General features: G+C 42.4%; 1 protein-coding gene across 2 annotated transcripts in view; it reads left to right on the top strand.

The window, feature by feature from the left end:
• Window positions 1-25,203, top strand: part of LOC117247350 (poly [ADP-ribose] polymerase tankyrase-2) — a 41,965-nt gene that overhangs the window by 5,187 nt on the left and 11,575 nt on the right. The window contains exons 5-28 of one of the 2 annotated variants that reach the window (XM_033611859.2): window positions 4,002-4,097; window positions 4,224-4,260; window positions 5,174-5,249; window positions 7,106-7,200; window positions 7,511-7,577; window positions 8,570-8,647; window positions 9,526-9,634; window positions 11,257-11,378; window positions 11,678-11,769; window positions 12,858-12,936; window positions 13,127-13,298; window positions 13,881-13,963; window positions 14,268-14,413; window positions 16,178-16,343; window positions 16,460-16,679; window positions 17,029-17,138; window positions 18,989-19,177; window positions 19,397-19,739; window positions 20,406-20,488; window positions 20,608-20,728; window positions 20,890-20,987; window positions 22,555-22,629; window positions 24,072-24,177; window positions 24,612-24,798. In XM_033611859.2, coding sequence (XP_033467750.1) covers window positions 4,002-4,097; window positions 4,224-4,260; window positions 5,174-5,249; window positions 7,106-7,200; window positions 7,511-7,577; window positions 8,570-8,647; window positions 9,526-9,634; window positions 11,257-11,378; window positions 11,678-11,769; window positions 12,858-12,936; window positions 13,127-13,298; window positions 13,881-13,963; window positions 14,268-14,413; window positions 16,178-16,343; window positions 16,460-16,679; window positions 17,029-17,138; window positions 18,989-19,177; window positions 19,397-19,739; window positions 20,406-20,488; window positions 20,608-20,728; window positions 20,890-20,987; window positions 22,555-22,629; window positions 24,072-24,177; window positions 24,612-24,798 — 2,950 coding nt within the window. The remainder of the gene's footprint in view (window positions 1-4,001; window positions 4,098-4,223; window positions 4,261-5,173; window positions 5,250-7,105; window positions 7,201-7,510; window positions 7,578-8,569; window positions 8,648-9,525; window positions 9,635-11,256; window positions 11,379-11,677; window positions 11,770-12,857; window positions 12,937-13,126; window positions 13,299-13,880; window positions 13,964-14,267; window positions 14,414-16,177; window positions 16,344-16,459; window positions 16,680-17,028; window positions 17,139-18,988; window positions 19,178-19,396; window positions 19,740-20,405; window positions 20,489-20,607; window positions 20,729-20,889; window positions 20,988-22,554; window positions 22,630-24,071; window positions 24,178-24,611; window positions 24,799-25,203) is intronic. The other variant, XM_033611860.2, reaches the window with a different exon arrangement.

Consider the following 25,203-nt stretch of genomic DNA (forward strand, 5'->3'; position numbering starts at 1 on the left):
CTCAGAGCCTCACAGTGCGGAGTCTATCTTCTTGCATGTGTCCAGCTCCCTGTACCACAGTAGCGTGAAAGTCAAGAGCACTAAGCAAATTCTGCAGCAAAATCTGGGGACCAAAATGTCACCAGGTGTACACTGCACAGCACACTGACTAAAAAAAAACAACTGCTAGGCTTAAAGCAGTCTCAGTCGACTGAGGGGTCTCCGACTGATGATTCAAATCTCCGACTTTCAAGGTGCAGCCCTCGTTAACTTCAGGACTGATTTTCAGACTCTTTTGATAACCTTTAGGGCTCAACATGGTCTGGCCCCAGTTATATAGCTGAGCTTCTGAATCACTTCTCCCCAAGTTGTGACCTGAGATCCTCAAGCCTCTCCTCACCAGTCGTCCCTGAGGCTTGTAATTCTCTGCCTGAGGAGCTAAGGTTGTTTTAAATCATTGTGTGAACATGTTTTTATAGGAAAGCTTTTCCTTTTGATGCCTGATTTGTAACTTTTGTTTTGTATTTCCTTTTGTTCTCTTTTTGCCTGTCTGCGCACAATTTTTCTGAGCTCTTGACATTGTTTTAAATGATTGTAACTGTAGAGCGGTTCACAAATTGCGTGAAAATAATACAAGAAAAATAAAGTTATTAATAACACACAAATGTAAGATATCTGTGTTTTGCAGAAAAGTATAATGCCAACATTTTTTCTGGTGTCTGGGTTGCAGTAAACCCATGGCATTACAGTTACACCACATTTTTGTGCATAAGAAGTTCATAATGCCGACCAGTGTAAATCATATCTTGTCAGTTCCAGATGTCGTTGTGTCAGACAAACATTACTGCTGGATACTGAACAATACTGTGCTTTAGTCAAGCTACAGTGATGGCAGAGAGGTGGCGCCCATGACTGGAACACACCTTTTAAGTGTCACTGCTGTTTGAAAACTGTTTTGAACTTTATTATGTTGCTGATGCCACAGGAAACCATCTGGAAAGTTTGCACTGCTCGCAATAATTAAAACAAAAGATATTGCAGGTGACAGGTAGCAGAGGGGTGGGGAATAATGTGACAGAAGGAAAATTATACAACTATAACTCAGCCAGGGAAAGAGGTTGCAGCTATCTCAGCAACAAGTGTCTCTGTGTGGAGTCTCCTCAGGACCAGCTGAGCTTCTTTTTGCTGCAAAATAAACTCTGACAGGAGGAAGGCTGATAATGTGACAGTGAGAATTTTACATGCCTCAGTCACTTTTACGAAAGTCAAAATTGCAGATGCATCGAGTGTTTGTGTCAGCCGATAAGTAACAAGACATGTTTGATGTAATTCAGAAACAGTGTCTTAATTACATGGTTTGTCCACCAGAGAGCGCTGTCTTGTCTGTTTTGTAAAAAGTCAGTATGTATACTCATGAGAAAACAAAGGGATCAGTCTCGAGAATGTATGTTCAGTGTTTATGTTAAAAAATGTATCAGCAGATACATTCAAACCACTGACAGGTGAAGTGAATAACTTTGATTATTTTGTTCCAGTGCATTGTTCTGCTGGGAAACCTTTGGTTCTGGCATTCATGTGAATACCACCTGACGTGTTCCACCCACTCAAACACCGTTGCAGACCAAGTACCCCCCCTCAAAACATCGCTCAGGAATGGCCCAAAGTGCCAACCTGGCCTCCAAATTCCCCAGAACCAAAGGTTTACCTGTCAGTGGTTTGAATGTTTGGGCTGATCAGTGTATATATCTATATCTATATATCTATATATATATCTATATATATATCTATATATATATATATATATATATATATATATATATACATATACGTACATATATATATATATACATATATATATATATATTTATATATATATATATATATATATATATATATTTATATATACACAGCCAGGTCCATAATTATTTTGACAATGATACAGTTGTCATCATTTTGGCTCTGTACACCACCACAATGGGTTTTAAATGAAACAATGAATACCTGCTTAAAGTGCAGACTCTCAGCTTTCATTTAAGGCTTTTTTCAAAAATGTAGTATGAACCGTGTAGGAATTACAACCATTTCTTCACACAGTCCCCCGACTTTAAGGGCTCATAAGTATTTGGACAAACTAACATAATCATCAATTAAACAGTCAGTTTTAATACTTGGTTGCAAATCCTTTACAGTCAATGACTGCCTGAAGTGTTGGACACATAGGCATCATCAGATGCTGGGTTTCTTCCCTGGTGATGCTCTGCCAGCCCTTTACTGCAGCCGTCTGCACTTCCTGCTTGTGTTTTGTGTGTTTTGCCCTCAGTTTTGGCTTCAGCAAGAGAAACGCATGCTCAATTGGATTCAGGTCAGATGATATGACTTGGCCATCACAGAACATTCCTTTTCTTTGTCTTAAAAATGTCTTTGGTTGCTTTTGCAATATGCTTCAGGTCAATGTCCATCTGCACTGTGAAGCATCGTCTAATGAGTTTTGAAGCATTTGGTTGAATCTGAGCAGATGATGTAGCCCCAAACACTTCAGCTTTCATCCTGCTGAAACTGAAACTAAACTAAATTTAGTTTTAAGGGTCTAGTGTCACTCATTAATTAATGCCTCTGCTAGAACACTTATTTTTATTTTATTTTATATATTTTATTAACCCTTTGAAACCTGAGCAAATTGGCTTGATTTCTTTCAAAAGCACAGGAAGAAGGCCCAAAAATTAGTGGAAAGAGAAAATTAAAAACAAGAAAATTATTTAAACAAAAAAGAAAAAAAGAAAGTTTAAAACAAACAAGGAAAAGTACTTAAAAATTCTTGATTTGAAAAAAAAAAAAAAAAATCTAACCTAATTTTGAAATATGTAGTTTTTCCCTAGCTTTGTTTAACTGGCTTAAAAAAATGGAATCTATTCTTTTTTTTGCAATTTGTGGGACATTTCTTACCAAAATGCTCATTTTTCCCCATGTTTTTGAAAGAAGCTCCGGGTTCAACGGTTTAAATACCTGCAAAATGTGTCTGAAAGCAGCACAGGAAAAGTGATGTCGCTCCAGGTTTCAAAGGGTTAATCTCCCTGAGGGGAAATTCAATTTTTTTCACTCTGTTGTCATTAACACACAGGTCCGAAATATGGGATTTGCGTCCTTAATTCAGTCACTGACACGTGACGCGTGTTATTTGTTGGTATTATCATTTTCCAGCTCCTCTTACCAGATTTAAATGATAACAATAAGTAAGCCAATCACAGCAATATGAAGGTAGCCCCTTTTTTGTTTTGTATATTGGATGTTTTTTTTTAAATTAATCTTTCACATAATAAAGCAAGAACCAGACAGGAGGTTCACACACTGTATTAGTTTTAATTGGGCAGAACAGTCAATATTAAGACACAAACACAATCGTCTCTCAGGTGACTGATGTGCTTGATTAAGAGCCAACCCCCTCTCAGGTGATACTCCCTCCCCCTCTGCATCAGATTTTGCAGCCTGCATCACAATTAGGTTATTTGCATCACTATCATTTTTAGGTTATATATGCCTTCACCATGGAGACACTGTGGTGTATTTATGTCATTTTTTTTGTACCAACACAGAATATAATATGTTTTTTCCAACACAGAACATTAATTTCAACTTTAGAATTACAACAATATTTAGCAAGTAGAGCAAGACGTGCTTTCCGGCCACCAGATGGCGCTATTTTCATATCTCATTAGAAATTGGAATTGCTGCTGAGGCTGTCAGACGATAGACTTTATTTATGATTTTATCCACTTTGCTTCAATCGATCACCAAAATTGTATTATCTGTTCCTTGTCACATTAGCCACCTTTCCTGAAAATTTCATCAAAATCCATTTATAACTTTTTGAGTTATTTTGCAGACAAACAAACAGACAAACAGACGAACGTTGGCGAAAACAAAACCTCCTTGGCAGAGGTAATAAGTTACTACATCAAAAGGGGAGGCTTGTTCCATCTATATTGTAATAAACATCTTTCGTGTGTGTGTGTGTGTGTGTGTAGTGTTGCTGCAGCATGGTGCCGAGCCGACCATCAGGAACACAGATGGTCGGACGGCTCTGGATCTGGCAGAACCGTCGGCCAAAGCAGTTCTGACAGGTGAGGAGCACAACGTGTCCTGAGTTTAAAAACACTGGTCCTCACGATGATAGAAGAACAGACTTGTAACGTGAACACGCTGACGATAAAGACACATTTTTTTGTCTGATTTTTACTGTTTTTCAGGTGAATACAGAAAAGATGAGCTTCTGGAGAGTGCGAGGTACAGTAGATTTAATCTAAATTAAGACCGTTCTCGTCTGTAATCTGGTCAGATTTAGGCTATCGGGTTAGATCAGATCTTGAAAAGATTCTGAAATGAGATTAGATCATGGAATCCGATCTTGATTTTGATCCGGATCAAACCTTCAGTTGTGTTGCTCAAAATATTTTGGTAGGATCAGGATTCCTTTGATCCAAGAAACCAGGATTATTGTTTTTGTATTTTGCACATAATTTGTTTAAAAGTAATAGTGATAAAGTAGATAAAGTTAACATTAGACTATCTGTAAAGCCTTTCAGTAAGTAAAAAAGTAAAAAGTAGTTTGTCCCATAATTCGTCCTCAGTATTAAACAAAAATGATTAAATGTTTCAATAATGAAGATATACACCCATATATCAAACATCGATCCAAATTAGTCTTCACTGAGTTCAAAAGAGAGACTGAACCATAGGGAAGTGAAAGGGTGCCCTGTGCGTCACTATGAGATGCAGAGAGGCGTGACAAAGCGTCTATGTTTAATGACCAGGGAATGAGAACGGGTCGGTATATCTCACTGTCTGAATGACTTCATATCTGAGCTGCACAGAAGTAAACAGATTTATAATGAAATCTACCTGATCAGGCTGTTTACACACACACCTCTCAGAGTGTTGTTCACTGGTTCGCTGTTATCAGAGCTGAAGCTGTTAGTCAATAAATCAGTTATTTTTCAAGAAAACAAATGTCCTCAGTGACTCCAGCTTTTCAAATGAAATGATTTACTGTGTTTCTTTGTTATACATGATGTTTTGAGGCGATATCATCTTGACACATCTACATGATTGATGGAGAAAAGAAGTGTCAAGTGAATCAGTAATGAAGGTGACTGTTATTTGGATGTTATTCATCAACATGATGCTGATGTCTGAACAGGAGCGGTAATGAGGAGAAGCTGATGGCTCTGCTGACACCGCTCAATGTCAACTGTCACGCCAGCGACGGAAGAAAGGTAAAAAGTCAACTCAGTTATTGTTTTCTTTCTTTTCATGATTAGATTTTGATTAAATTTGAGTCGCAGCAAAACGCCAGGCAGATTTTGTAGACTTTGTATAACAGTTTTACACTTTAAGAACACACCTTTTAAGAGATTTCTAAAAATGTCTCCATGTCTCCATACAGATGATGTCAAATGTTTCTGGTTGCTAGTTTGGGTCTTATAATGTGCAGACACACTTAATAAATCTAATCAGATCAAGGTTATTGCGATCTGCACAGCATTGACTCCCAGCCGGGGGTACCTCTACCAAAAAGGGTACTTCTACAGCTGGAGATGCGGAGATGCGTGGAAAGATTGTAGAACAGCTCAACTAGAATTTATGATTTGATTAAAAGAAACAAACACATTTTGAGTCCGCTGTAAAGGTGCGGACACACCAAACCAACATCAAAGAACTAGCGGTGATGAAAGCCAACTGTTGCGTCGCCTCACGTCGCCTCATGTCACCTCACGTCACCCTGTGTCAGTTGCATTTGAACACACCACACGGACTACATCCGAGGGCCAAGTAGCACGTACGTTCTGCGCCTGCGTGAGAGAGAGCGGAGTGAGAGAGTGGTACATCCTGTCAGCCGAGGGGTTTCCTATCTGTGCAGCCGAGCACCGCAGCACCTCCACGGACTATTAAATCCAGACGGTCCCGGTGTTTCCTCCGCAGGCTCCACTTCACTCAGCTGCCCGATAAACCTGCTGCTTCTTCCCACTTTAACCTGAATAACAAACCAGGGCTCGGTGCTCCGGTTGGATCCAAACGGAGAGCCCGGGGCTAGCTCAGAGACTAGCGGAGGCTAACTGGCTGTGCTTCCCTCCGTCATGCTGCAGCTAACTAGCCGCTCCCAGCTAGCTCCGGTTTGTTATTCAGGTTAAAGTGTGAAGAAGCAGCGGATCTGTGGGGCAGCTGAGTGAAGTGGAGCCTGAGGAGGAAGCAGCGGTTAGCCCCGGTTTCACTACAGACAGATTCACACGCTACAGGGGCGAGGAAATAAAACCTGAACAGCCAATCAGAGTGATCTCTCTCACCGACAAGCTCCGCCGCCGATTCAACATGCTCAATCAGCCGAAAAGCCGCCGACACCAAAGTGCCGACAGTGCGGGACACACCGCATAAACTAGGGCGACAGACGCTCACCAACGGCCCGACTTTGGTCGACGTCCGACCGTCGGCTTGGTGTGTCAGGGCCTTAACACTGAACGGCTATGTTTCCATGCTCTTGATTTAGTATAATTTCACTCGGACTAACATGTTTACATGTGTTTTAAAGTCTTGTTTTAGTCATTCTAAGTGATGCTGTAAGAAGTACATGACAGTGATTAGTTGATTATTGATTCGATTAAATATTGCCACATTATTGTTATTGTAACATTCATTTTTATATCCAGGTCTATGTCATTGACAGTCAAATAACTGTTAAAATAAACTCTCAAGTTCATCTGTTCTTCAGACAGAAACACCAGCAGGATGAAGGTGTTTCCAAAACAACAATAAATTATGGAAAATGGTTTTTCAGAGTTTTCGTTTCTTGTGTTCTGGCACCAGAGGACCCAATGTGAGCCAGTTCTGGCCTGTATATGTCCTCCAGATTTGGCTGCGAGTCAGGTGGTGCAGATTTTGGTCATTCATTCAGCTCCAGTTAGCAGGTCTCAGGCCAGTTCTGGATCAGTGTCAGCACCTAGAGTGTAGAGGATTGTCATGTCATTCATCACAGTTCTGTCACATGTCTATTAGCCAGTGTAGCTGGATGGATGTAGCAGCTGTTGGGTGAAGCAGTTTGGGCTGGTGCTTCTGAGTGTCCTCTCTGTTGTTTCAGTCGACACCATTACACCTGGCCGCCGGCTACAACCGCGTCAAGACTGTCCAACTGTTACTGCAGCACGGTGCGGATGTGCACGCCAAGGACAAGGGGTACGACTCTTTTTGTGTGTGTGTGTGTGTGTGTGTGTGTGTGTGAGAGAGAGAGAGAGAGAGAGAGAAAGAGTATCAGTGTGTTTGTGTTGTAGTACTGTCTTTGTGGGGACCATGATTTGAAACAACGTAGCGAGGACATTTCTGCACAGTGAGGACATTCTGGCCAATCCTCACAACTTCAAAGGGAAAATTGGATTTTTAATAGTGAAGGGCACAAAATTCTGCTGCTGACAAGCTTTAGTATCATCATGAGCAGCAGCAGTGTGTAAAAAGCAGCAGTATCGATACAGTGTCCTCTGTCTTTCAGAGATTTGGTTCCTCTTCATAACGCCTGTTCATACGGTCACTATGAGGTCACTGAGCTGCTGGTGAAGGTACGTTTTCTTTGTTTACCTGTTGTAATTTTTGTCATTGTTGTCATATTTGTATAATCTAGTGCATGTCCACTGGTATTTTTTCTCGAAAGGGTTTTACGGGGTTTGTTTCCAATTTCAAATTATGGTAATTGTGTGTCCCTACACTAGTAACTTGTGGCTTTCAGAACTGATTTGAAGATTTTATTGATTACTTATAAAGCCCTGAGAGGCCTCGCTCCAAGTTATATAACAGACCTTTTATTTATTTTTACTATGTGATGTGTATTTTATTTTATTGCTTTTATCTTGTTTTATTTGCTTTGTCTTTTATTCGGTTTTGTCATGCACTTTGTAACTGTTTTGAAAGGTGCTATATGAATAAAGTTTATGATTGATTTATTATTACTATTCTAAGAAATCATAAATTGTACATCGTAGAGGACTCTGGTCAGATGTATAATTTTAGATTTTTGGCTGCTTAAAAACAGTTAATTTACCTTGTTTTTATACAGGAACTGAAATTGTCCTTCACGGCTTGACAAAATACTTTGAATTTCCTGTGACTTCTCCACAATTCACATTAAAAGCCCCCATGTTTGTCCAGTTGAATTGTTTTAATGTAAAGCAGCAGCAGTAGGAAGCATTGTGTTAGCATTAGCAGTAACTTATCATCAGGAGACCTAACAGTAAACAGTAAAGCTGATTTCAATCAGATGAAATATCAAACAGTAACACTGATATAGGCTGCGTCTTTTCCTGTGTGTGAAGGCAATCTGAATCCATGCTGGAAAATGTAATACCATATATAGTATCAACATGTGGTTTGATTTGATGAGAATCTTAAGTATTATAACTTTGTTAATGATGTGCTCAATAAACTCAGTTAGACATCATGCACATGTGAAAATGATGTTAAAAGCAGAGCAGTGCAGTAATTCTGTGTGTAGCTCACAGACGACAAGTTTAATGTTTCCGGTCATTAAACTAATAAAGCTTCTCTCTGTGTGCAGCATGGAGCCTGTGTTAACGCCATGGACCTGTGGCAGTTCACTCCTCTTCATGAAGCTGCCTCGAAGAACCGTGTTGAGGTACAGGACGGCGCTTTTCTAAACCCCACTTTACTTAATTAGTTATTTAACTAATTACAACAGCCACATGATGATCCTCGCTCCACACAGGAGTCGCTGTACGCAGCAGGGTGTGTCTGATATGTTTTCAGTCTCATTTTAAAAGCAGCAGGAGTCTGACCTCACAACAGTGATCAGAGTCTGACTGTAGTCTTTAAAATGCCGGCAGGAAATTCTGAAGAAAATGTTTCATTAATTCCTGCAGCACAGTTAATAACACACATCTGTGCAGATTTGATTTACTTGGAGTTTTATTTGCAGTGGAGCAAAAAGTGTCGTATTTTCCTCTGAAATGTGCTGAAGCAGAGGCATGAAATAGCAAATTGGAAATATTCAAGTTAAATACAAATACCACAAAACTGTAATTCAGTGGAGCAGGTTGGTGAATATGCTGCGTTACATACCTTCATTGAATCTTAACATTTTTGTTGTTACTGACTGTTTAATTTAGTAATTTAAGTAATTTAAGAAACTATGGTTTCTTTTGCTAAATTAAATGTTTAAACATTTTTAATTTTTAAAGTTCCTAATTTAATAAATTTCTCAAAGTAAGGTATGAATAACACATTTTTGGTATTGATGCCACAGCTCAGATATTGTACTGGCAGTAGTATCAAAACATTTCAAACAATATCAGACCGTAGTTACAGGACATGTATGCAGTGTAGAAGTTAATATGTGTAAACCTCATGTAACAAAAGCATGTTAGTATCATCTTATTTTCTATATTAATGCCAGAATTCAGTAACAGCATGAGTTGAATATATGTATAATAAAAACACTTCCAGGTCCTTGTTCTTGTACTCTGCCGGTTGTGACTGTTTGTATTTTGTGTTTAGGTGTGTTCTCTCCTGCTGAGTTATGGAGCCGACCCCACCTTCCTCAACTGTCACAATAAAAGCTCCATTGACCTCGCTCCCACCGTGCAGCTTAAAGAGCGGCTGGCCTGTACGTTCTGTTTACCTCCATTATCTTTCTTACTATACTGAAGGGTGATGTGTGTAACTGTGCGTTTAACATGTGTGTAAATTTATTTAACAGAACTGCCTCAGGGTGCAAAATTAATTTTAGTGTAAACTGACGTATTGTACAGTACCATATTGTATCTTATCGTATAGTATGGTATTGTATCGCACCACACACCACCGCAATGCAACAATCATACTATATCCTAGTGTATCATATCTCATCATTTCATATCGTATTGTTTCGTATCATATTGTTCCATATCTTATTGTATTGCATCGCACCATACCGCATTGCACTGCACCACTCTGTACCATACCATGCTTTGTCGTATCGTACTGCACCGCACTGTACCGTATTGTACATATCTGCAGCGTGTTAGGGGCCATCCACACTGAGAACAATAACTGTGACGATAAATATAAATATATGTTTTAAAAATTGTTCCAACTCAAGTGATGCAAAGACCACACCACAATTATAACAACCCAATCACCAGAAAAAAATATTGGCATTGTACGTTTCTGCAAACTATGCATGTTACAGTTGCATGGTATTTTGTAGCAGATTGGTTGAAACTTTATATTTCTTTACATTTCAGCACAGCTGGGGTTAACTTGTGGTTAGTTTTTGGCAAAGATCATGATCATTGGCTTTAAATACCTCGTTTTAAAGGCACAGCCTCTTGAAAAACAGCAATGACTCGGTAAAAAACAGCTTGGCAGGCATCTCACCTCAGTGTCATAGCATCCGTCACCTCCACCGCCTGGTGACAAAGTCAGCTCATATCTTTACGCCACTTTAGAAACGTTGATATTGTAAGTATGAAGCGTACAAATGTAACCTATTCATGGTTTGCAGAACCGTACAATGTCAGCATTTCCTTCTGGCAACTGGGCAGGCTATAACAACAACAAAAAATATTGTTGGGATGACATTCAGAGCGATGTAATGAGCGATAGAAACACTGACAGCCACCCAAAATCCATTAAAAAAATACAGGATGTCACCTTTAGTTTTATAACGAAATATTAGGCAGCAAATTTCACATTGATAAAAGCAGTCTTTGGCCTCTTTGACAATCACCAGGATATGATTGAACTGATGCTGAAAGAAAGTATGAATAAAATTTGTCTTCAAAAGACTCCCATAGCGCTTTTTGAAGAATTTCCTGAATTCAGATCCTTGTGGATTTCTTTTTGTTTCTCTGCACAGCTTATATCAGTAACAGGTCATCAACATCCATTTTCCTAAGATGCCAGCACAGCTGCAGCGAGCAGCAGACACTCGAACGTTATTGTTCATCAGTGTGGATGCTCACATCACCATAGTTATTATTCTTGGTGTGGACGGCCCTTTAGGGATGTAAATACAGATACATTGTTCAGATATGAAGACATAACGCGGTCTGACCTGATTTGAGAAACAAAAACACCTGATAGAAACATCACATCACTTCTTCTCTTCTTCGTCATTACTCAGTCAGAGCTGAAAACACCTCGATACAATCAGAGGGATTCACTCTTTACAGTGGAGTCAGGATCTCTGACAGTCCTCTCAGTGCATCATGAATCGTTAATGTTGTTGACTGTGCTCTCTGACAGATGAGTTCAGAGGTCACAGCCTGCTGCAGGCAGCCAGGGAGGCTGACGTGCTGCGAGTCAAGAAGCACCTGAATCTGGAGACCATCAGCTTCAAACATCCACACACTCAGGAGACCGCACTGGTAACATGTAGACACACAGATGATGTAATATGGATTCATCACAGCTGCTTGCGAGCTTCAGTGCACCTTTAAAAACTGTCTGCTCCACTATCGTGTAATTATCTCAGAGCTGATAAATACCACTGGACTGCATCTTAAAATTTAAACATTTAAAGATTCACAATTAAAGTTCAACTAACTGTCTTTATTTTAATTTACTGTAAATTCTCAAGCAGTTAGTTCTTAAATGATACAGCTCATAAAATAAACACCACCTCCCACTAAAAACATGTGTACATGTGTGTGTTTCAATACCTCAGCATTGTGCGTCTGCCTCTCCGTACCCAAAGAGGAAACAAGTGTGTGAAATTCTGTTGAGGAAGGGTGCCAACGTCAACGAGAAGAATAAAGAGTGAGTATTGACAAGTCTGTGGTTTAGTTCAAGCTCAGATCACACTACACGACTTTCAAAGTTGTCATATCGCTGCACAGTTGACACTACACCACCTGCTGTCATGTAGTCAGGAGTCTGATGAACCACCGCTCAGGCTCTGCAGGTGCTTACTAGAAAATATCAAAGCTAAAAAAAATGACAAAGCAGCATTCCCAGGAAGTTATTAGGCTTATAAGTTAAAGAAAGATTACCTGCAGTAGTCCACCTTCCACCCTCTCTCTTTCTCAAACACACAGACACAAAGACACTGTGTAAAGCGTCACACCAGTGCTTGTCTCTGTCCTCAACCCGTGTCTTGCGCTGTCATTGGCTGTAGCTTGGAGATAAGGTCCCTGACAGGTTCACATATTTAGTCTGCAGTGTGTCATGAGTCTCTCGGCTTGCTTCTTTGAGCAGTTCACAAGTGGCGCTCAAGAGCCAATTTGCAAGCACCGAGCCGACGCAGTCAGTGAGCAGAAAAGCAGGGCTAGTGTCATGTTGATATTAAATAACATTGTCTGTAGATAATAGAAAGCACTGTGATGCCTTGAAAACCTGCAGCATTCTTCAGTGCTTTACAAAATGCACATATTGATTGCACCAACAAAAAATAAGAATTAGACTTGATTTATACAGAAACAATTCCTGTTTTCCTCTATCTTGTAGAAAGAAGATTGTGGAAGCAATCTGTCGTTGCTAGACTATGGTGATGTAATTTATTGCCGTGCAGCAGCCTCCACTCTTATGCCTCTAGGTGCTGTTTACCATTCAGCCCTTAGTTTTAAAACCGGAGGCAGCTGCCGCACTCATCATTGTTTTCTTTGTCTAAAAGTGGGTTGACCTTCTCTTTCTATTAGAAGAGACCAGCACTTGATTTTATTTCTTTATAAAAGACTCAAAAATTGCCCTTGTATTTGACGTCACTTATTGGCTGGAGAGCTGCAACATATAACGTGTTCACAAGAGTGGTTGGTACCACGGGCTCCTAATTATAACACAGATTTGGGAAAGATTGCTTTTAGATTCTTTGCACCTGAGCCTGTTGTGATGTCACTGTGCTCCCTCAGCCTGCTGACCCCTCTCCACATAGCGTCAGAGAAAGCCCACAACGACGTCATCGAGGTTTTGGTCAAACATGAAGCCAAGGTGAGCAACCTGAACATGTTGAGCAAGCTGAAATGTTGCTTTAACGTGTGGCTGTTAACGTTCTTCAACAATAAAAAGTTTATCTTCTTTAAACTGTCTGTTACTGCAATAAAACTAATTTGATCCCTGAAGGACAAACATTGTTAAGAACCTGAACAGATGAGGCTGACCTTCCTTCCCCTCCCTCCAGGTGAATGCGGTGGATCACCTCGGCCAGACGGCGCTGCATCGAGCTGCTCACTGCGGACACCTGCAGACCTGCAGACTGCTGCTGACCGCCGGCTGCGACCCGCTGCTCACGTCACTGCAGGGACTGTCAGCTTCACAGCTGGGCAACGAGAGCGTGCAGGAGATACTGCAAGGTGTGCGGCTCATTTTAGACACTGAGTTCACTCTGATCATCCCAGATCATTAGTATCAGGATAACAGCATTTACTAGGAGTGCACCAGTAAATTACATGTGTCAGTTTGGACATACGCTCTCAGGATCCAGAGCTGGAGTGCTGCGACACACCAAATATTAACTGCCATTGAAGTCAGGCTGACAGGGCTGTAATTATCAAACATAACTTAGATTGTAAACCTTTGCACCTGTCCGCACTGTGTTCACGTGTTGCTCTGTGATTTCAGTTTCTAAAAGCTTCTTGTCCACAGCGACTGCAGCTGAGGCTCATGGGTATCGTAGTTTTTAGAGCCATCCAACAAACTGAAGAACCTGATTTCTCGGAAACACCTCAGAAACCTTCAGTGCTTTTATCCATGAGACCCCTGTGTGTGTTTATTAGAGAACATTACAGACTTTAGATGGAAAAAAAAACTCAAAATGAGAATTAACAGTGAAAAATAAATCCACATCCAGACACTCCTCTCACTCTGCAGCTCTGCAGAGAGCCGTCAGGTGGTTATTAGTATTGTTTAATGGTGTTATATTTCTTATTTGTCAGCAGAGGGAGTTTTGATCGGGAACTCTGAGGTGGACCGACAGCTGCTGGAAGCCTCCAAAACAGGAGATCTGGACATTGTCAAGGTAAGAGAGATGTAGCTTTAACTCACCCTCTGGCAGCCATGTTCTACTGCAGTTTCATTAACTGCAGGTTTGTTTGGGAACTTGCGCCTCTTCACAACAATATTAACTGTATTGCGATGTTGTGACTTGTGTGAGGAGCAGAGGAACAGGTGTAACTCTGAGTGTCTGCAGAGGAGGAGAATAACACAGTTAGTTAAAATTACCCCTAAAAGAAGCTTCTCAGTTTGACTGTCTGACAGCTGAATGTTGGTGGATGATAAAGTTTGTTCATTTCATTCTCTTTCTCTTTCCGTCCCCTGTGTAGAAGCTCTGCACAATGCAGAATGTGAACTGCAGGGATGTGGAGGGTCGACAGTCCACGCCGCTGCACTTTGCCGCCGGCTACAACCGGCTGGCTATTGTCCAGTTCCTGCTGCAGCACGGAGCCGACGTGCACGCCAAGGATAAAGGGTGAGGACGATTATTCTGAGAGTGGTGAATAAGGCCGGCAGAGTTCTTTAAATTCTTTGTTTTTTCCATTTCGGTCCTATGTTGAGTGAGCGTGTCCTCGCTCTCAAACGGCTGTGAAAGAAACATTTCGACGTTTCTTCTCTGTGACCTGTGCTGGTGATCAAAAGCAGTATTTTCTTATATGTTAAGCAGTGTACTGCTACGGACAGGGGCAGCAGCAAAACATATGTTAGCCCCCTGAAAAAGTCAGTATGAGTTTAGTGCGCACTACATCTGGAATATTTTCTCAGCTTTACCTTAATGTCAAATAGTGATTTCTGACGGGGAGCTGACGCCATTATCTACGCTCTCTTCAAAGCCAGACTCCATTGGGAAAAAAAACAACTAATTTTGGATCGCTGAACACAGGAGCTGCACGGATCCAAACTAACCCTGTTGAAATACCAAAGTCCCCAAAGTCAATAACACAAACAAACTTAAGCCCAAAACACAATGCCGCGGGTCAAAAAATATGTTATTTTCAATGTACAACCCCACACACCGGCGGCAGCTGATGTGTGTCAGTGCACCTGGACGTGCCTCCCCTATTTCCAGCCTCACCACCCCCTGAATTAATTGCATTTTCCTACACTTTCTGCTTGTACACACCAGATCCCGTAGCAGCTCTTGCGGCAGCTCGACTCCTCTCCTCACCACTGCTTATAAAGAGATCTCTGTAGCTGTGTCTCGTGTGTGATAAAGAATGGATGTGCAGAGACTCGTTGTTAAGGTCGAGAAACATCCCGAGCTAAACAACCCACAGTCCCATCATTATAAAGACAGAGGCCAAAAAGATACTTCCTGATGAGTCATAGTTCTGGAGATCAGCTCTTCAGGTGAGAAGTCAAGTTTAATCAGTGGCTGTCCACACATGACTTTAAGCTAACGCAGAGGAGGAGGAAGTGCAGATCTGTAAGTAAAAGTAGAAATAGCTTTGCGTGGTCGTTTGTTGATGAGCGGCAGTGTGACACGTCCAGTGTGTGCTTCGTACATGACGCTTGGTGGATTTTTTTTGGGTGGCTAAAATACGTTTTGCTGCTGCTCAATTCCACAGCAGTAAATTGCTTTGCTCCTGTGTCAGTGCTCCTGGAGGAGTGCGACTGACATCTACTGTAGGTAATACACTGACTATGGACAAGTACCACATACAACCCCACTTCAAAAAATCCAAACTGTTTCTTTAAATACAGCTTTTATTTGATAATTTACAGAATGTGAAATTGAAAATACTCAGCTTAAACTCCTCTTTCTCCCGCTCACTCCGTCACTACCACTAACAGACACCCAGTGGTTTACTCCATAGCGAGCAGTTATCTGACTCTTTCGGACACTTCCTTATCATCCTCATTTTGTGCCATCGCTGACAGCTGCAGAGTCTCGTTGAGTTGGGGGGTGGTTAGCAGAAAGAAGTGTACACATACATGCCATTCATGATTTTTGAGGCTCTACATGGAGCAAACATTGACACACTCAGGGTGGACACATAAAATAGCAGAGGGTAAATATAGTGCAGTATATTCTGAATAAGGAGTTGAACGTATTCTCTAAGATTTGGCAAATTGTTCTTGAAAATAAGGTTGAAGTTAGAAAGAGAAAATATCACAGCGACAACCAGTGACCAAGGATGACTGTGTTAACTGTAAACTGTTTCACATCCCTGTTAAATTATTACATTACATACACACTAGCACAAAGTGACAGAGTGTGTCTCTGTGTGTGTGTCAGCGGTCTGGTTCCTCTCCATAACGCCTGCTCATACGGTCACTATGAGGTCGCTGAGTTGTTGGTCCTCCATGGCGCTGTGGTGAACGTGGCCGACCTCTGGAAGTTCACACCGCTGCACGAAGCTGCCGCCAAGGGCAAATATGACATCTGTAAACTCCTGCTGCAGGTATGCACACACACACACACACACACACGCACACACTAACATGGGCTCGTGCTCAGACAGGTGAGGGTTTATTGTTTCAGATCAAAGCTCTCACTAATGTTTCCTGTTATCTCCAGCACGGTGCTGACCCGACCCGGAAGAACCGGGACGGGAACACCCCTCTAGATCTGGTGAAGGACGCCGACACGGACATCCAGGACCTGCTGCGGGGCGACGCCGCGCTGCTGGACGCCGCCAAGAAAGGCTGCCTGGCCCGAGTGAAGAAACTCTGCACGCACGACAACGTCAACTGCAGAGACACACAGGGGAGACACTCCACACCGCTGCACCTGGCTGGTACTGAAACACACACACACAAAAAGCTGTTCGAAAAAGTGCGGACAAGACAAAATGTCCTCACAGTGCAGGTCTAGACCTCAATCTGGACCTCCAAAAGCTCAAAAGCTAGCACAAGAGGACACACATTCTCCTGAGTGTCCTGCAGTCTTCTGACTGGAGCTTGATGAGTAAATTATAAGCCAGGCAGACTGATACAGTTATTGCACATGTAGTCAGTTTAACTCTGCACTTGCTGGGACTAAATTATAAAAAACTGTTTGCAAATTTAACAATTTGAAGCAGGACAGACAGAAATATTTTTTTTTAATAGTGCACCTAACTCTCCCTCCCTCTGTGTGTGTCACAGCGGGCTATAACAACCTGGAGGTGGCGGAGTACCTGCTGCAGCACGGAGCTGAGGTCAACTCTCAAGATAAAGGAGGACTGATTCCTCTGCACAACGCTGCCTCCTATGGGGTGAGAGGGGATAACACACACATACAGCAATGCAACATGGTACAGTTGTTCATGACAACAAAATAGAGGGCTGTTCTTGCGGGAGCGGGCGGTTTGAACTTTGCTGCGGGCGGGAACAGGCAGCTAAAAAAACACTGTGGGATCGGGATGTAGCCTATAGCGACAGGATGGAGTTAACAAATGATGTGGAAAAGAAGCTCAAACAAGGTCTGAAGGCGCACTGAGCCCTCTACTTCCCAGCGCTCTCAAAGCTGGCGCGTTTCATCTTCAGTATCCCCGCATCCAGTGCACCTTCAGAGCGGGCCTTTAGTGTCTGTGGGTGCATCTTGGAAGAGAGACGCACGGGATTGGGACCGCAGTCGGTCAGCAACATTCTCTTCCTCCACAGCAATATTATGGCCAAGTGATTCATTTGTTAAATTCATTTGTTTCATTCGTTAACTTTGTTTATTTTATGTTATTTAGTAGTGTTATTTGAGCCACTCACAGTAGTTTTGTGTTTTCTTCACCCCGCTCCTGCCCGCTCCCGCTGAATTTCTGACCATTACCGCCCACTCCCACAAAACTCTGAGAATCTATGCCTGCACAATAACAGAGATGCATTGATTTTGTGTCTTCTCCCGTCCCGCAGGAGAAAACACGTCATTTTATAGGCTATTAATAAAGAGATTCATGGGGTTGTTTGTTTCGTTTCCCTGGCCTGCATGTCTTTTGACGCGCTGGTCAGGAATAGCGCTCCTATTTCACTGTTCTCATTTAGTTTTTAATGAAATAAAGGCTGTTTCATATTCTGTTCTCCTCCTCTGTATTTATTTATTTTTCTACCTTTATATAATCACGCAGTGATTGAGGTTAAGGTCTCTTTTCTAAGAAAGACCTGAATAAGAAACATTAATGAGATAAAGATAAAGCCTATGCTCAATAACACCGGCATCATCACGCCTCTTTATATAATTAACAAATAGCAATCCAAACACCAACCTGAACCAAACTGTGAAAACTTTCGACTAATTTTAGCTGGTTGCCTGTGGGAACAGTTTCAGTTTCTGACCAGACCGCTTCATCTTGAGGAGGGTGTTACTCAGCTCTGGCTTTGTCCTCTTTGATTCAGTCCTCTGATTGATGATCTGATGATTGAAGAGACTGAAAGTGGGCAAAAGCACACACCCTTGATGAGGAGTGAAATGATACGTGTGTGTGTGTGTGTGTGTGTGTGTGTGTGTGTAGCACTCCAGGCCTCTTGTCTAGTCCGATCAGCAGAGACTCATTTTCTTCCCTCCACCTCTCTCACAGCTCATCCTTGCATCTCTTCATCTCTTACATCACCTCCATCACAAACCACAGTTTTGTATTTTATGACCTTGAAGTTCTCTCCGTTCGTCGGCCTCTGATTTTTTGGGGGGAGAAGAACAAACAGGTTTTATTTAAACAAGGCGGCACAATGAGAGCTGTTGAGCTGAGAACAGACGTTTGAGGACTGTTTGTGTCTGAAGAAAGAGCTCATGAATGAACCTTCATTAATATAGGCTTATATTTTATCTCCAAGTGCATGTCACACACTGAGCGAGCCGCCTGTTAATGACGCTGTGGGCTAATGGGCATGTAGCTACTTCCATGTTTCAGATGATACGTCATGTTTGTAGTCGACCAATGAAGATGAGTTTACATATCACCTTGGGTTCGTCTATGTCTGTACTCCTGTCTGCTTCTCCAAACTGGAGGCGTTATGACCACACTGCTGCGCCTCACAGCAGCCTCACAGACTTTAAAATGAAACTGATGAACACGACGAAGATGAACTTTTATGTCAGACTCATTCATTCAGTTTTCTTCCTGTATTTATGTTCCAGCACGTAGACGTGGCCGCTCTGCTCATCAAGTACGACGCCTGCGTCAACGCCACAGATAAGTGGGCGTTCACTCCGCTGCACGAGGCTGCTCAGAAGGGCCGCACGCAGCTCTGCGCCCTCCTATTGGCTCACGGGGCAGACCCCACCCTCCGCAACCAGGAAGGACAGTCATCGCTTGACTTGGTCACGGTCCGCCTCTTTGATTTAAAGGGACAGTCCACTGAAAAACATACAGAATGATCTCAAGATGGATTCTCTTAACTTCTCTTCCTCCTCTCTTTTCCTCATTGTCTCCCATGTTCTCCACCCCTTCTGTATCCTTCCTTTCCTTTTCATCATTCACTCTTTCTTTTCATTATCATCTTCTGCTTGCCCCCCCCCCCCCTCCTCCTCCTCCTCTTCCTGCAGGCGGATGATGTCCGGGCGTTGTTAACCGCCGCCATGCCTCCCTCTGCTCTCCCCGGCTGTTATAAACCTCAGGTCATCAGCGTGGCAGCGTCGGCCTCTGGTGCTCCACCCATTGCCATGGTCCCACCACTTCTGTCCTCTTCTTCCTCTTCTTCCTCCTCCTCTTCCTCCTCCTCAGGTCTTGAAGCCACAGCAGCGGCTGCGACCAACAGCAGCGCCACCGCAGCTTCTAACACTTCAAGCTCGTCGTCTACACCGCAGCCCTCGTCTTCTGCGTTCCCTGAGATGTCGGCGCTGCTGTCGGCGGTCGAAGGCTCACTGGGTGCTGAGAAGAAAGAGGAAGGTGAGTGAATAAAGAAGTCCTCAAACCTAAACAACTTCAGAGTTGTTTCCCAAAAGACTTTCTGATGCCACCTCTGTTTTAACGTTTAGATCTTAGTTTATACAAAACAAACTACTTGGTCACTACTTTTACTGATTTTTGCTGGTGCACCAAAAAGGTCCCATCCTACCAGAGCTCCCGATAGCCAGTCCGACTCCGGCTTTTAACCCAGCAGATATTGGCACTTGCAAAATTAGGACGTCCTTATTTTTATAAAATCTGACTTAATGAACCTGACTCAACTGTGAGCATTCGACTCGAAAGTACAATCAAATGTCCAGAGCCTCGGGCCCCCGACAGCAAACGCTGTCCCCTTAAGTTTTCAGCCTCTGGAACAGACAGACAGACGACCTCTGCTGCCTCAGAGGACCTCAAAGTACGTCCTGGTGTGTACGGTGCTAAGAGGTTGGAGATATACCTTGGACAGAGACCATGAAGTGATCAGCAAAATCTTAAAATCTATTGTAAAAGGGAGGAAGGAAGTTCATTGCTGGTCATTGTTGACTGTTTGAGATTGAGAAGTCGTACAGTGAACGTTGTCTTTGCTAGAAAACTCCTCAGACTACATAAAGTGATAACATCAAATTACAGCTGTGTGTGTGTGTGTGTGTGTGTGTGTGTGTGTAGTTCCAGGAGTTGAGTTCAGCATCTGTCAGTTCTTGAAGAATCTGGGACTGGAGCATCTTCTGGAGATCTTTGACAGAGAGCAGGTGAGATCAGCAACACAAGAGCAGCAGAACAAGCTGTGAGCACATCATATGGCAACTTTAACAATTTCATCACTAACGCACGTGTGTGTGTGTGTGTGTGTGTGTGTGTGTGTCTACAGATCACTCTGGATGTGCTGGTGGAGATGGGTCACCGTGAGCTGAAGGAGATCGGCATCAACGCCTACGGACACCGACACAAGATCATCAAGGGAGTGGAGAGGCTCATCAGCGGGCCGCAGAGTGAGGACACACACACAGTCACACACACTTGAAGATGTAACCTTTAACACGCAGTTTAATGCACATCACATTACTCATGTCTTCTTGTCTTCCTGCATCAAATGAAAAGTGAAGTTTTATCTTGATGTGTGTGTGTGTGTGTGTGTGTGTGTGTTTGTCAGGTCTCAACCCCTACCTGACGTTGAATACAGCCAACAGTGGGACAATCCTGATCGACCTCGCAGCTGACGACAAAGAGTTCCAGTCGGTGGAGGAGGAGGTACGAGCTTTTTCTTAAACAGGTTCTACTGCTTATTATAAAAAGAAAAAGAAAAGCCTGAAATTCCACCTACTATTCAACCAATCGATCAGGCGATGGGAAAGAAAAATTATGCTTGTTACCTGTAGGTCAACTAAATGAGTGAACTGTACGTGGAGGCGTTGTGTGTGTCTGTCACAGGGCTCGACATCAGTCTGTGTTCAGGCAGGTGGAATGCCTTAGGTGAAAAATAAATGTGAGGTCTACTGTAATATTATCTGAGAATAATCTGCGAACTCCAATACTGGGGGCACCCAGCTGAGCTGTGCCTCTGTAGCCCCTTTTACACTGCCAGATTTTCAGCGAATGTTGGGCTGTTTTGTCGGCAAGCTGCGAGCGTTTAGACACACAGAGCCGGATTGGCGAGTTGATCCGAGGTGCCCAATTTTCCCCCGTGTAGGGTAGACATATTGGTGGAACCTTTTTAGTTTTAAAAGAATGAGGCGCCCTTCCGCCACGGGAGGAGCTGTTGATGACTTGTGGGAGGAGCTGTTGATGACTTGTGGGAGGAGCTGTTGATGATGCCACACGTGCGAGCCACTGGCGGTGGATAAACAGGAAACAGCTGATAGCAGGAATTAGCGAGCAGCTAGTAGCAAGAGGGAAACACAAACCTGACAGACACTGTAAAGATGAGCAACTGGGGAGACAAGGAATTGTGCGCCCTCCTTGTCCTCGCAAACGAAGAGGCCATTAACCGTCAGATGACGGGGACGGTGAAGAACGGGCCGACTTATGAGAGAATCGCTGAAGGACTGACCAGCCGCGGCTTCCCTCCCATGTCACTGTTTACGTCACACGCTGAGCTACACGTTTTGTTACTTGCTCACGCCCCCCATTGCCCCGAAAAAGGCACATTCTGTATAAATAAAAGTAGGTAGGCGGCATTTTACTGCACTCCCCAATTTTGTTTTTATACTGTGTGTCAGAAAAGTCTGACACACTGAACACTACAGAGGGTGACACTAGCGATGAGAATTTGGTTGAACAAGAGTGTAACAACTCACCATTTTCATTGAGTGATTTTTAATTGTATTTCATGCCAGCTCCTACATTTTCTTTTCAGTTCAATTTTTTTTATTGCGATTTTTCAATGTAACAAAAGTGCAGTGCTGAATGGTCATTGCAGGAATGTGAGGTAAGCAGGAGCGTGTATCAGTGGCATCTATGAATCCAAAGAAACATGGACTGATTAATCATAAATCAGGGTGAGAGAGAAAAAAATAGAAAAGTACAAAATAATCCCTCCCCAGTCACTGCCAGTGTACTGAAGATAATATTAATTAACTGTCACACTGAGAGTCTGTGTGAGTGAATGATTAATGTGCAGCGAAGTTAAGCTGCACCGAGGAGTCGAACCTTTACAGGGTCTGGAATGATCAGATACTGATTTTTTATAGACATCAATAAAATGAAAGCGCAGTAAGAATGTTGTCGGAGAGGGAATCGTCGTCCTGCCTTCTTCTTCTTGTGGTTTATCACATGACCTTCAGATGTGACCAATGAGAAGCTTGTTTTTGTTGACCAGATGCAGAGTACAATCAGGGAGCACCGAGACGGCGGCCATGCTGGAGGAGTCTTCAACAGATACAACCTGGTCAAGGTAACATTTGTTTCTATTCAGACTTTATCAAATAGAATTAAAATAACACAGAGATCACAGTTAAAGTCAGAGTGTGAACTTTGTGTTTGCACTGCTGCGAATGTCAAACACACATACAAGAAGTTCCTGTGGTAACACTTTACTTTAAGGTATCTACATAACAGTGATATGACACTGTCATAGCTATGACATGACACTGTCATGAACCTGTCATGAACATTATGTACATGCCACAAACGTTTATGACTTCTGTCATTAAGTGTCATTTGGTTTTTGTAATGATAAGTTGACATTGTTTGGGATGTCCTTATTATGACAACTTGACATTAAGCAGGATGACATTACCAGAAGATGTCTTTATGTTAATGACAAGTTGTCATAAGACAAAGACATCTTCTGGTAATGTCACTCATGTCAAGTTGTCATAATCAAGAAACCCAAACAATGTCAACTTGTCATTACAAAAAATGAATGACATTTAATGACAGCAGTCATAAATGTTTATGACATGTACATAATGTTCATGACAAGTTCATGACAGTGTCATGTTGTAGTTATGACAGTGTCATGTCACCCTTATGTTGATACCTTCAAGTAAAGTGTTACCGTTCCTGTTAAGAGTTGGAAATGTGTCACTTTACCTGCTTTGATTGATATTTTGTGTTTAGAAGAAACATTTCAACAAGACAAAACAGATCTTCTGTAACTTATTTGATTACATAGTCCTTTGTGTTTTGTGACAGTGACTCACAGCACCTCAATGAATCTGCAGTTCCTTTTTGTCTAATTCAGGCAACAGATGTACAAAAGTTTCTAAAATTCAAACTTTGTTTTGTTTGTGGACGTTTCTACTCACTCGGAGTTGCTGTTATTCACAAACTAAAGAAATGATGAGATGATTTTTCTGTACTTTTTACTGGATATTTGATGCAAACTTTGTCACATTGTTAAGAATTTTGTTGCAGAAATACCCTGGATTATCATCATATTATTTTAGAGCCTTATCACCCACCTCTAACATAGCTTGAAGGCATCATAATGTAACTCAGTACAATCCCTGGGATGATGGGGTTTTAAGTTTTGAGGACAGCTTTTTAGCCTGCGCAAAATCAATATGACTCAACAGAAAAACATCGACCACTGCAGTGAGCAGTGAATGTCATCTTATTCGTCAATAGGCCGACGGCAGTCAAAATGGCGAATATGCAGCTGAAAGTCAGTGCATCCCTACTAACATAATTAGCACTAAACACAGAGAACAGACATTAACATCTGGACAAAACCAGTAGTTAGTTAGTGGTCCGACTGACCAACATCTATCCATTCAGTCACGTGCAAGAAAACCATTTGTATTAATTAACTGATGTGTTCCTGCAGTCGCGTGATGTCCTGATCACTGTCTGCACCTCCAGTTGACCTGCGTCTGACCTCTTGTCTTTCAGATCCAGAAGGTTTGCAACAAGAAGCTGTGGGAGAGGTACACTCACCGCAGGAAGGAAGTTTCAGAGGAAAACCACAACCACTCCAATGAGCGCATGCTCTTCCATGGTCAGAATATTAACTGTATTATCAGTAGTAGCAGTAGTATTAGGGTTAGGATGAGGAGAAACAGTAATAACAATGATAATGTGTAGCAGTAGTAGCAGCCTGCAATACTAGTAGTTGTTGTAGTGATAGAAGCAATAGTGGTAGTAGAAGTGTCATAACAGTAGTACAGTTAGTCATGATAGAAAAGCCAGTAATTACAGTTGTAGTAACAGTAATACTAAATAGTGCGTGTAACAGTAGCAGTACAGGTGGTTTGGGAGTAGTGGCAATAATGGAAGTAGAAGAGTAGCAGTCATCACATTAGGTGGAGCAGTGACAGCAGTAGTACTGGTAACAGCAGCAGGAGAAGTCGTAGTAGTAGTAGTAGCAGTAGTGATAGTAATGTTCATACCAGTTGAATTTGTATCGATGGCACTGTGACGTTTCCCTCCCAGGCTCTCCGTTCGTCAACGCCATCATCCACAAAGGCTTTGACGAGCGTCACGCCTACATCGGCGGGATGTTCGGCGCCGGGATCTACTTTGCCGAGAACTCGTCAAAGAGCAACCAGTACGTTCACGGGATCGGAGGGGGGACAGGCTGCCCGCTGCACAAAGACCGCTGCTGCTACATCTGCCACAGGTGTGCCTACAGGACTCCTCCCCCTCACAGTACAGCATGTTTCACTCTTTTTGTTAGGCGTTTTCAAGTGAATGATTTAAATATGTCAGTTTAACAAGTCTTTGTCGAGATTCACTTCATTTTCAAAGCTGCCTTAGTGAGTTTCAAACATCAAAGGAAAACACACATTCTCACATTATTAACAAAACTGACCGTTCTCTAAACCCCACCTCTAATCAGTGTCTGTCCAATCATTTCCTTAGCAACTGTAACTACGTGTTAGGTGTTTGAAGGTCAGGTATTTTTTATTATTTTTGGAGACTAATTATAGTAGCCTAATCCCCAAATGAGCAGTGCCGTTAGCTAACGTTAGCTTCCACCTGACCTGGGTGGTGCTCAGTGCAGAGCTCCCAAGGCTAACGTTAG

Source organism: Epinephelus lanceolatus, chromosome 21, assembly GCF_041903045.1.
Source record: "Epinephelus lanceolatus isolate andai-2023 chromosome 21, ASM4190304v1, whole genome shotgun sequence".
In the NCBI taxonomy this organism is placed as follows: Eukaryota; Metazoa; Chordata; class Actinopteri; order Perciformes; family Serranidae; genus Epinephelus; species Epinephelus lanceolatus.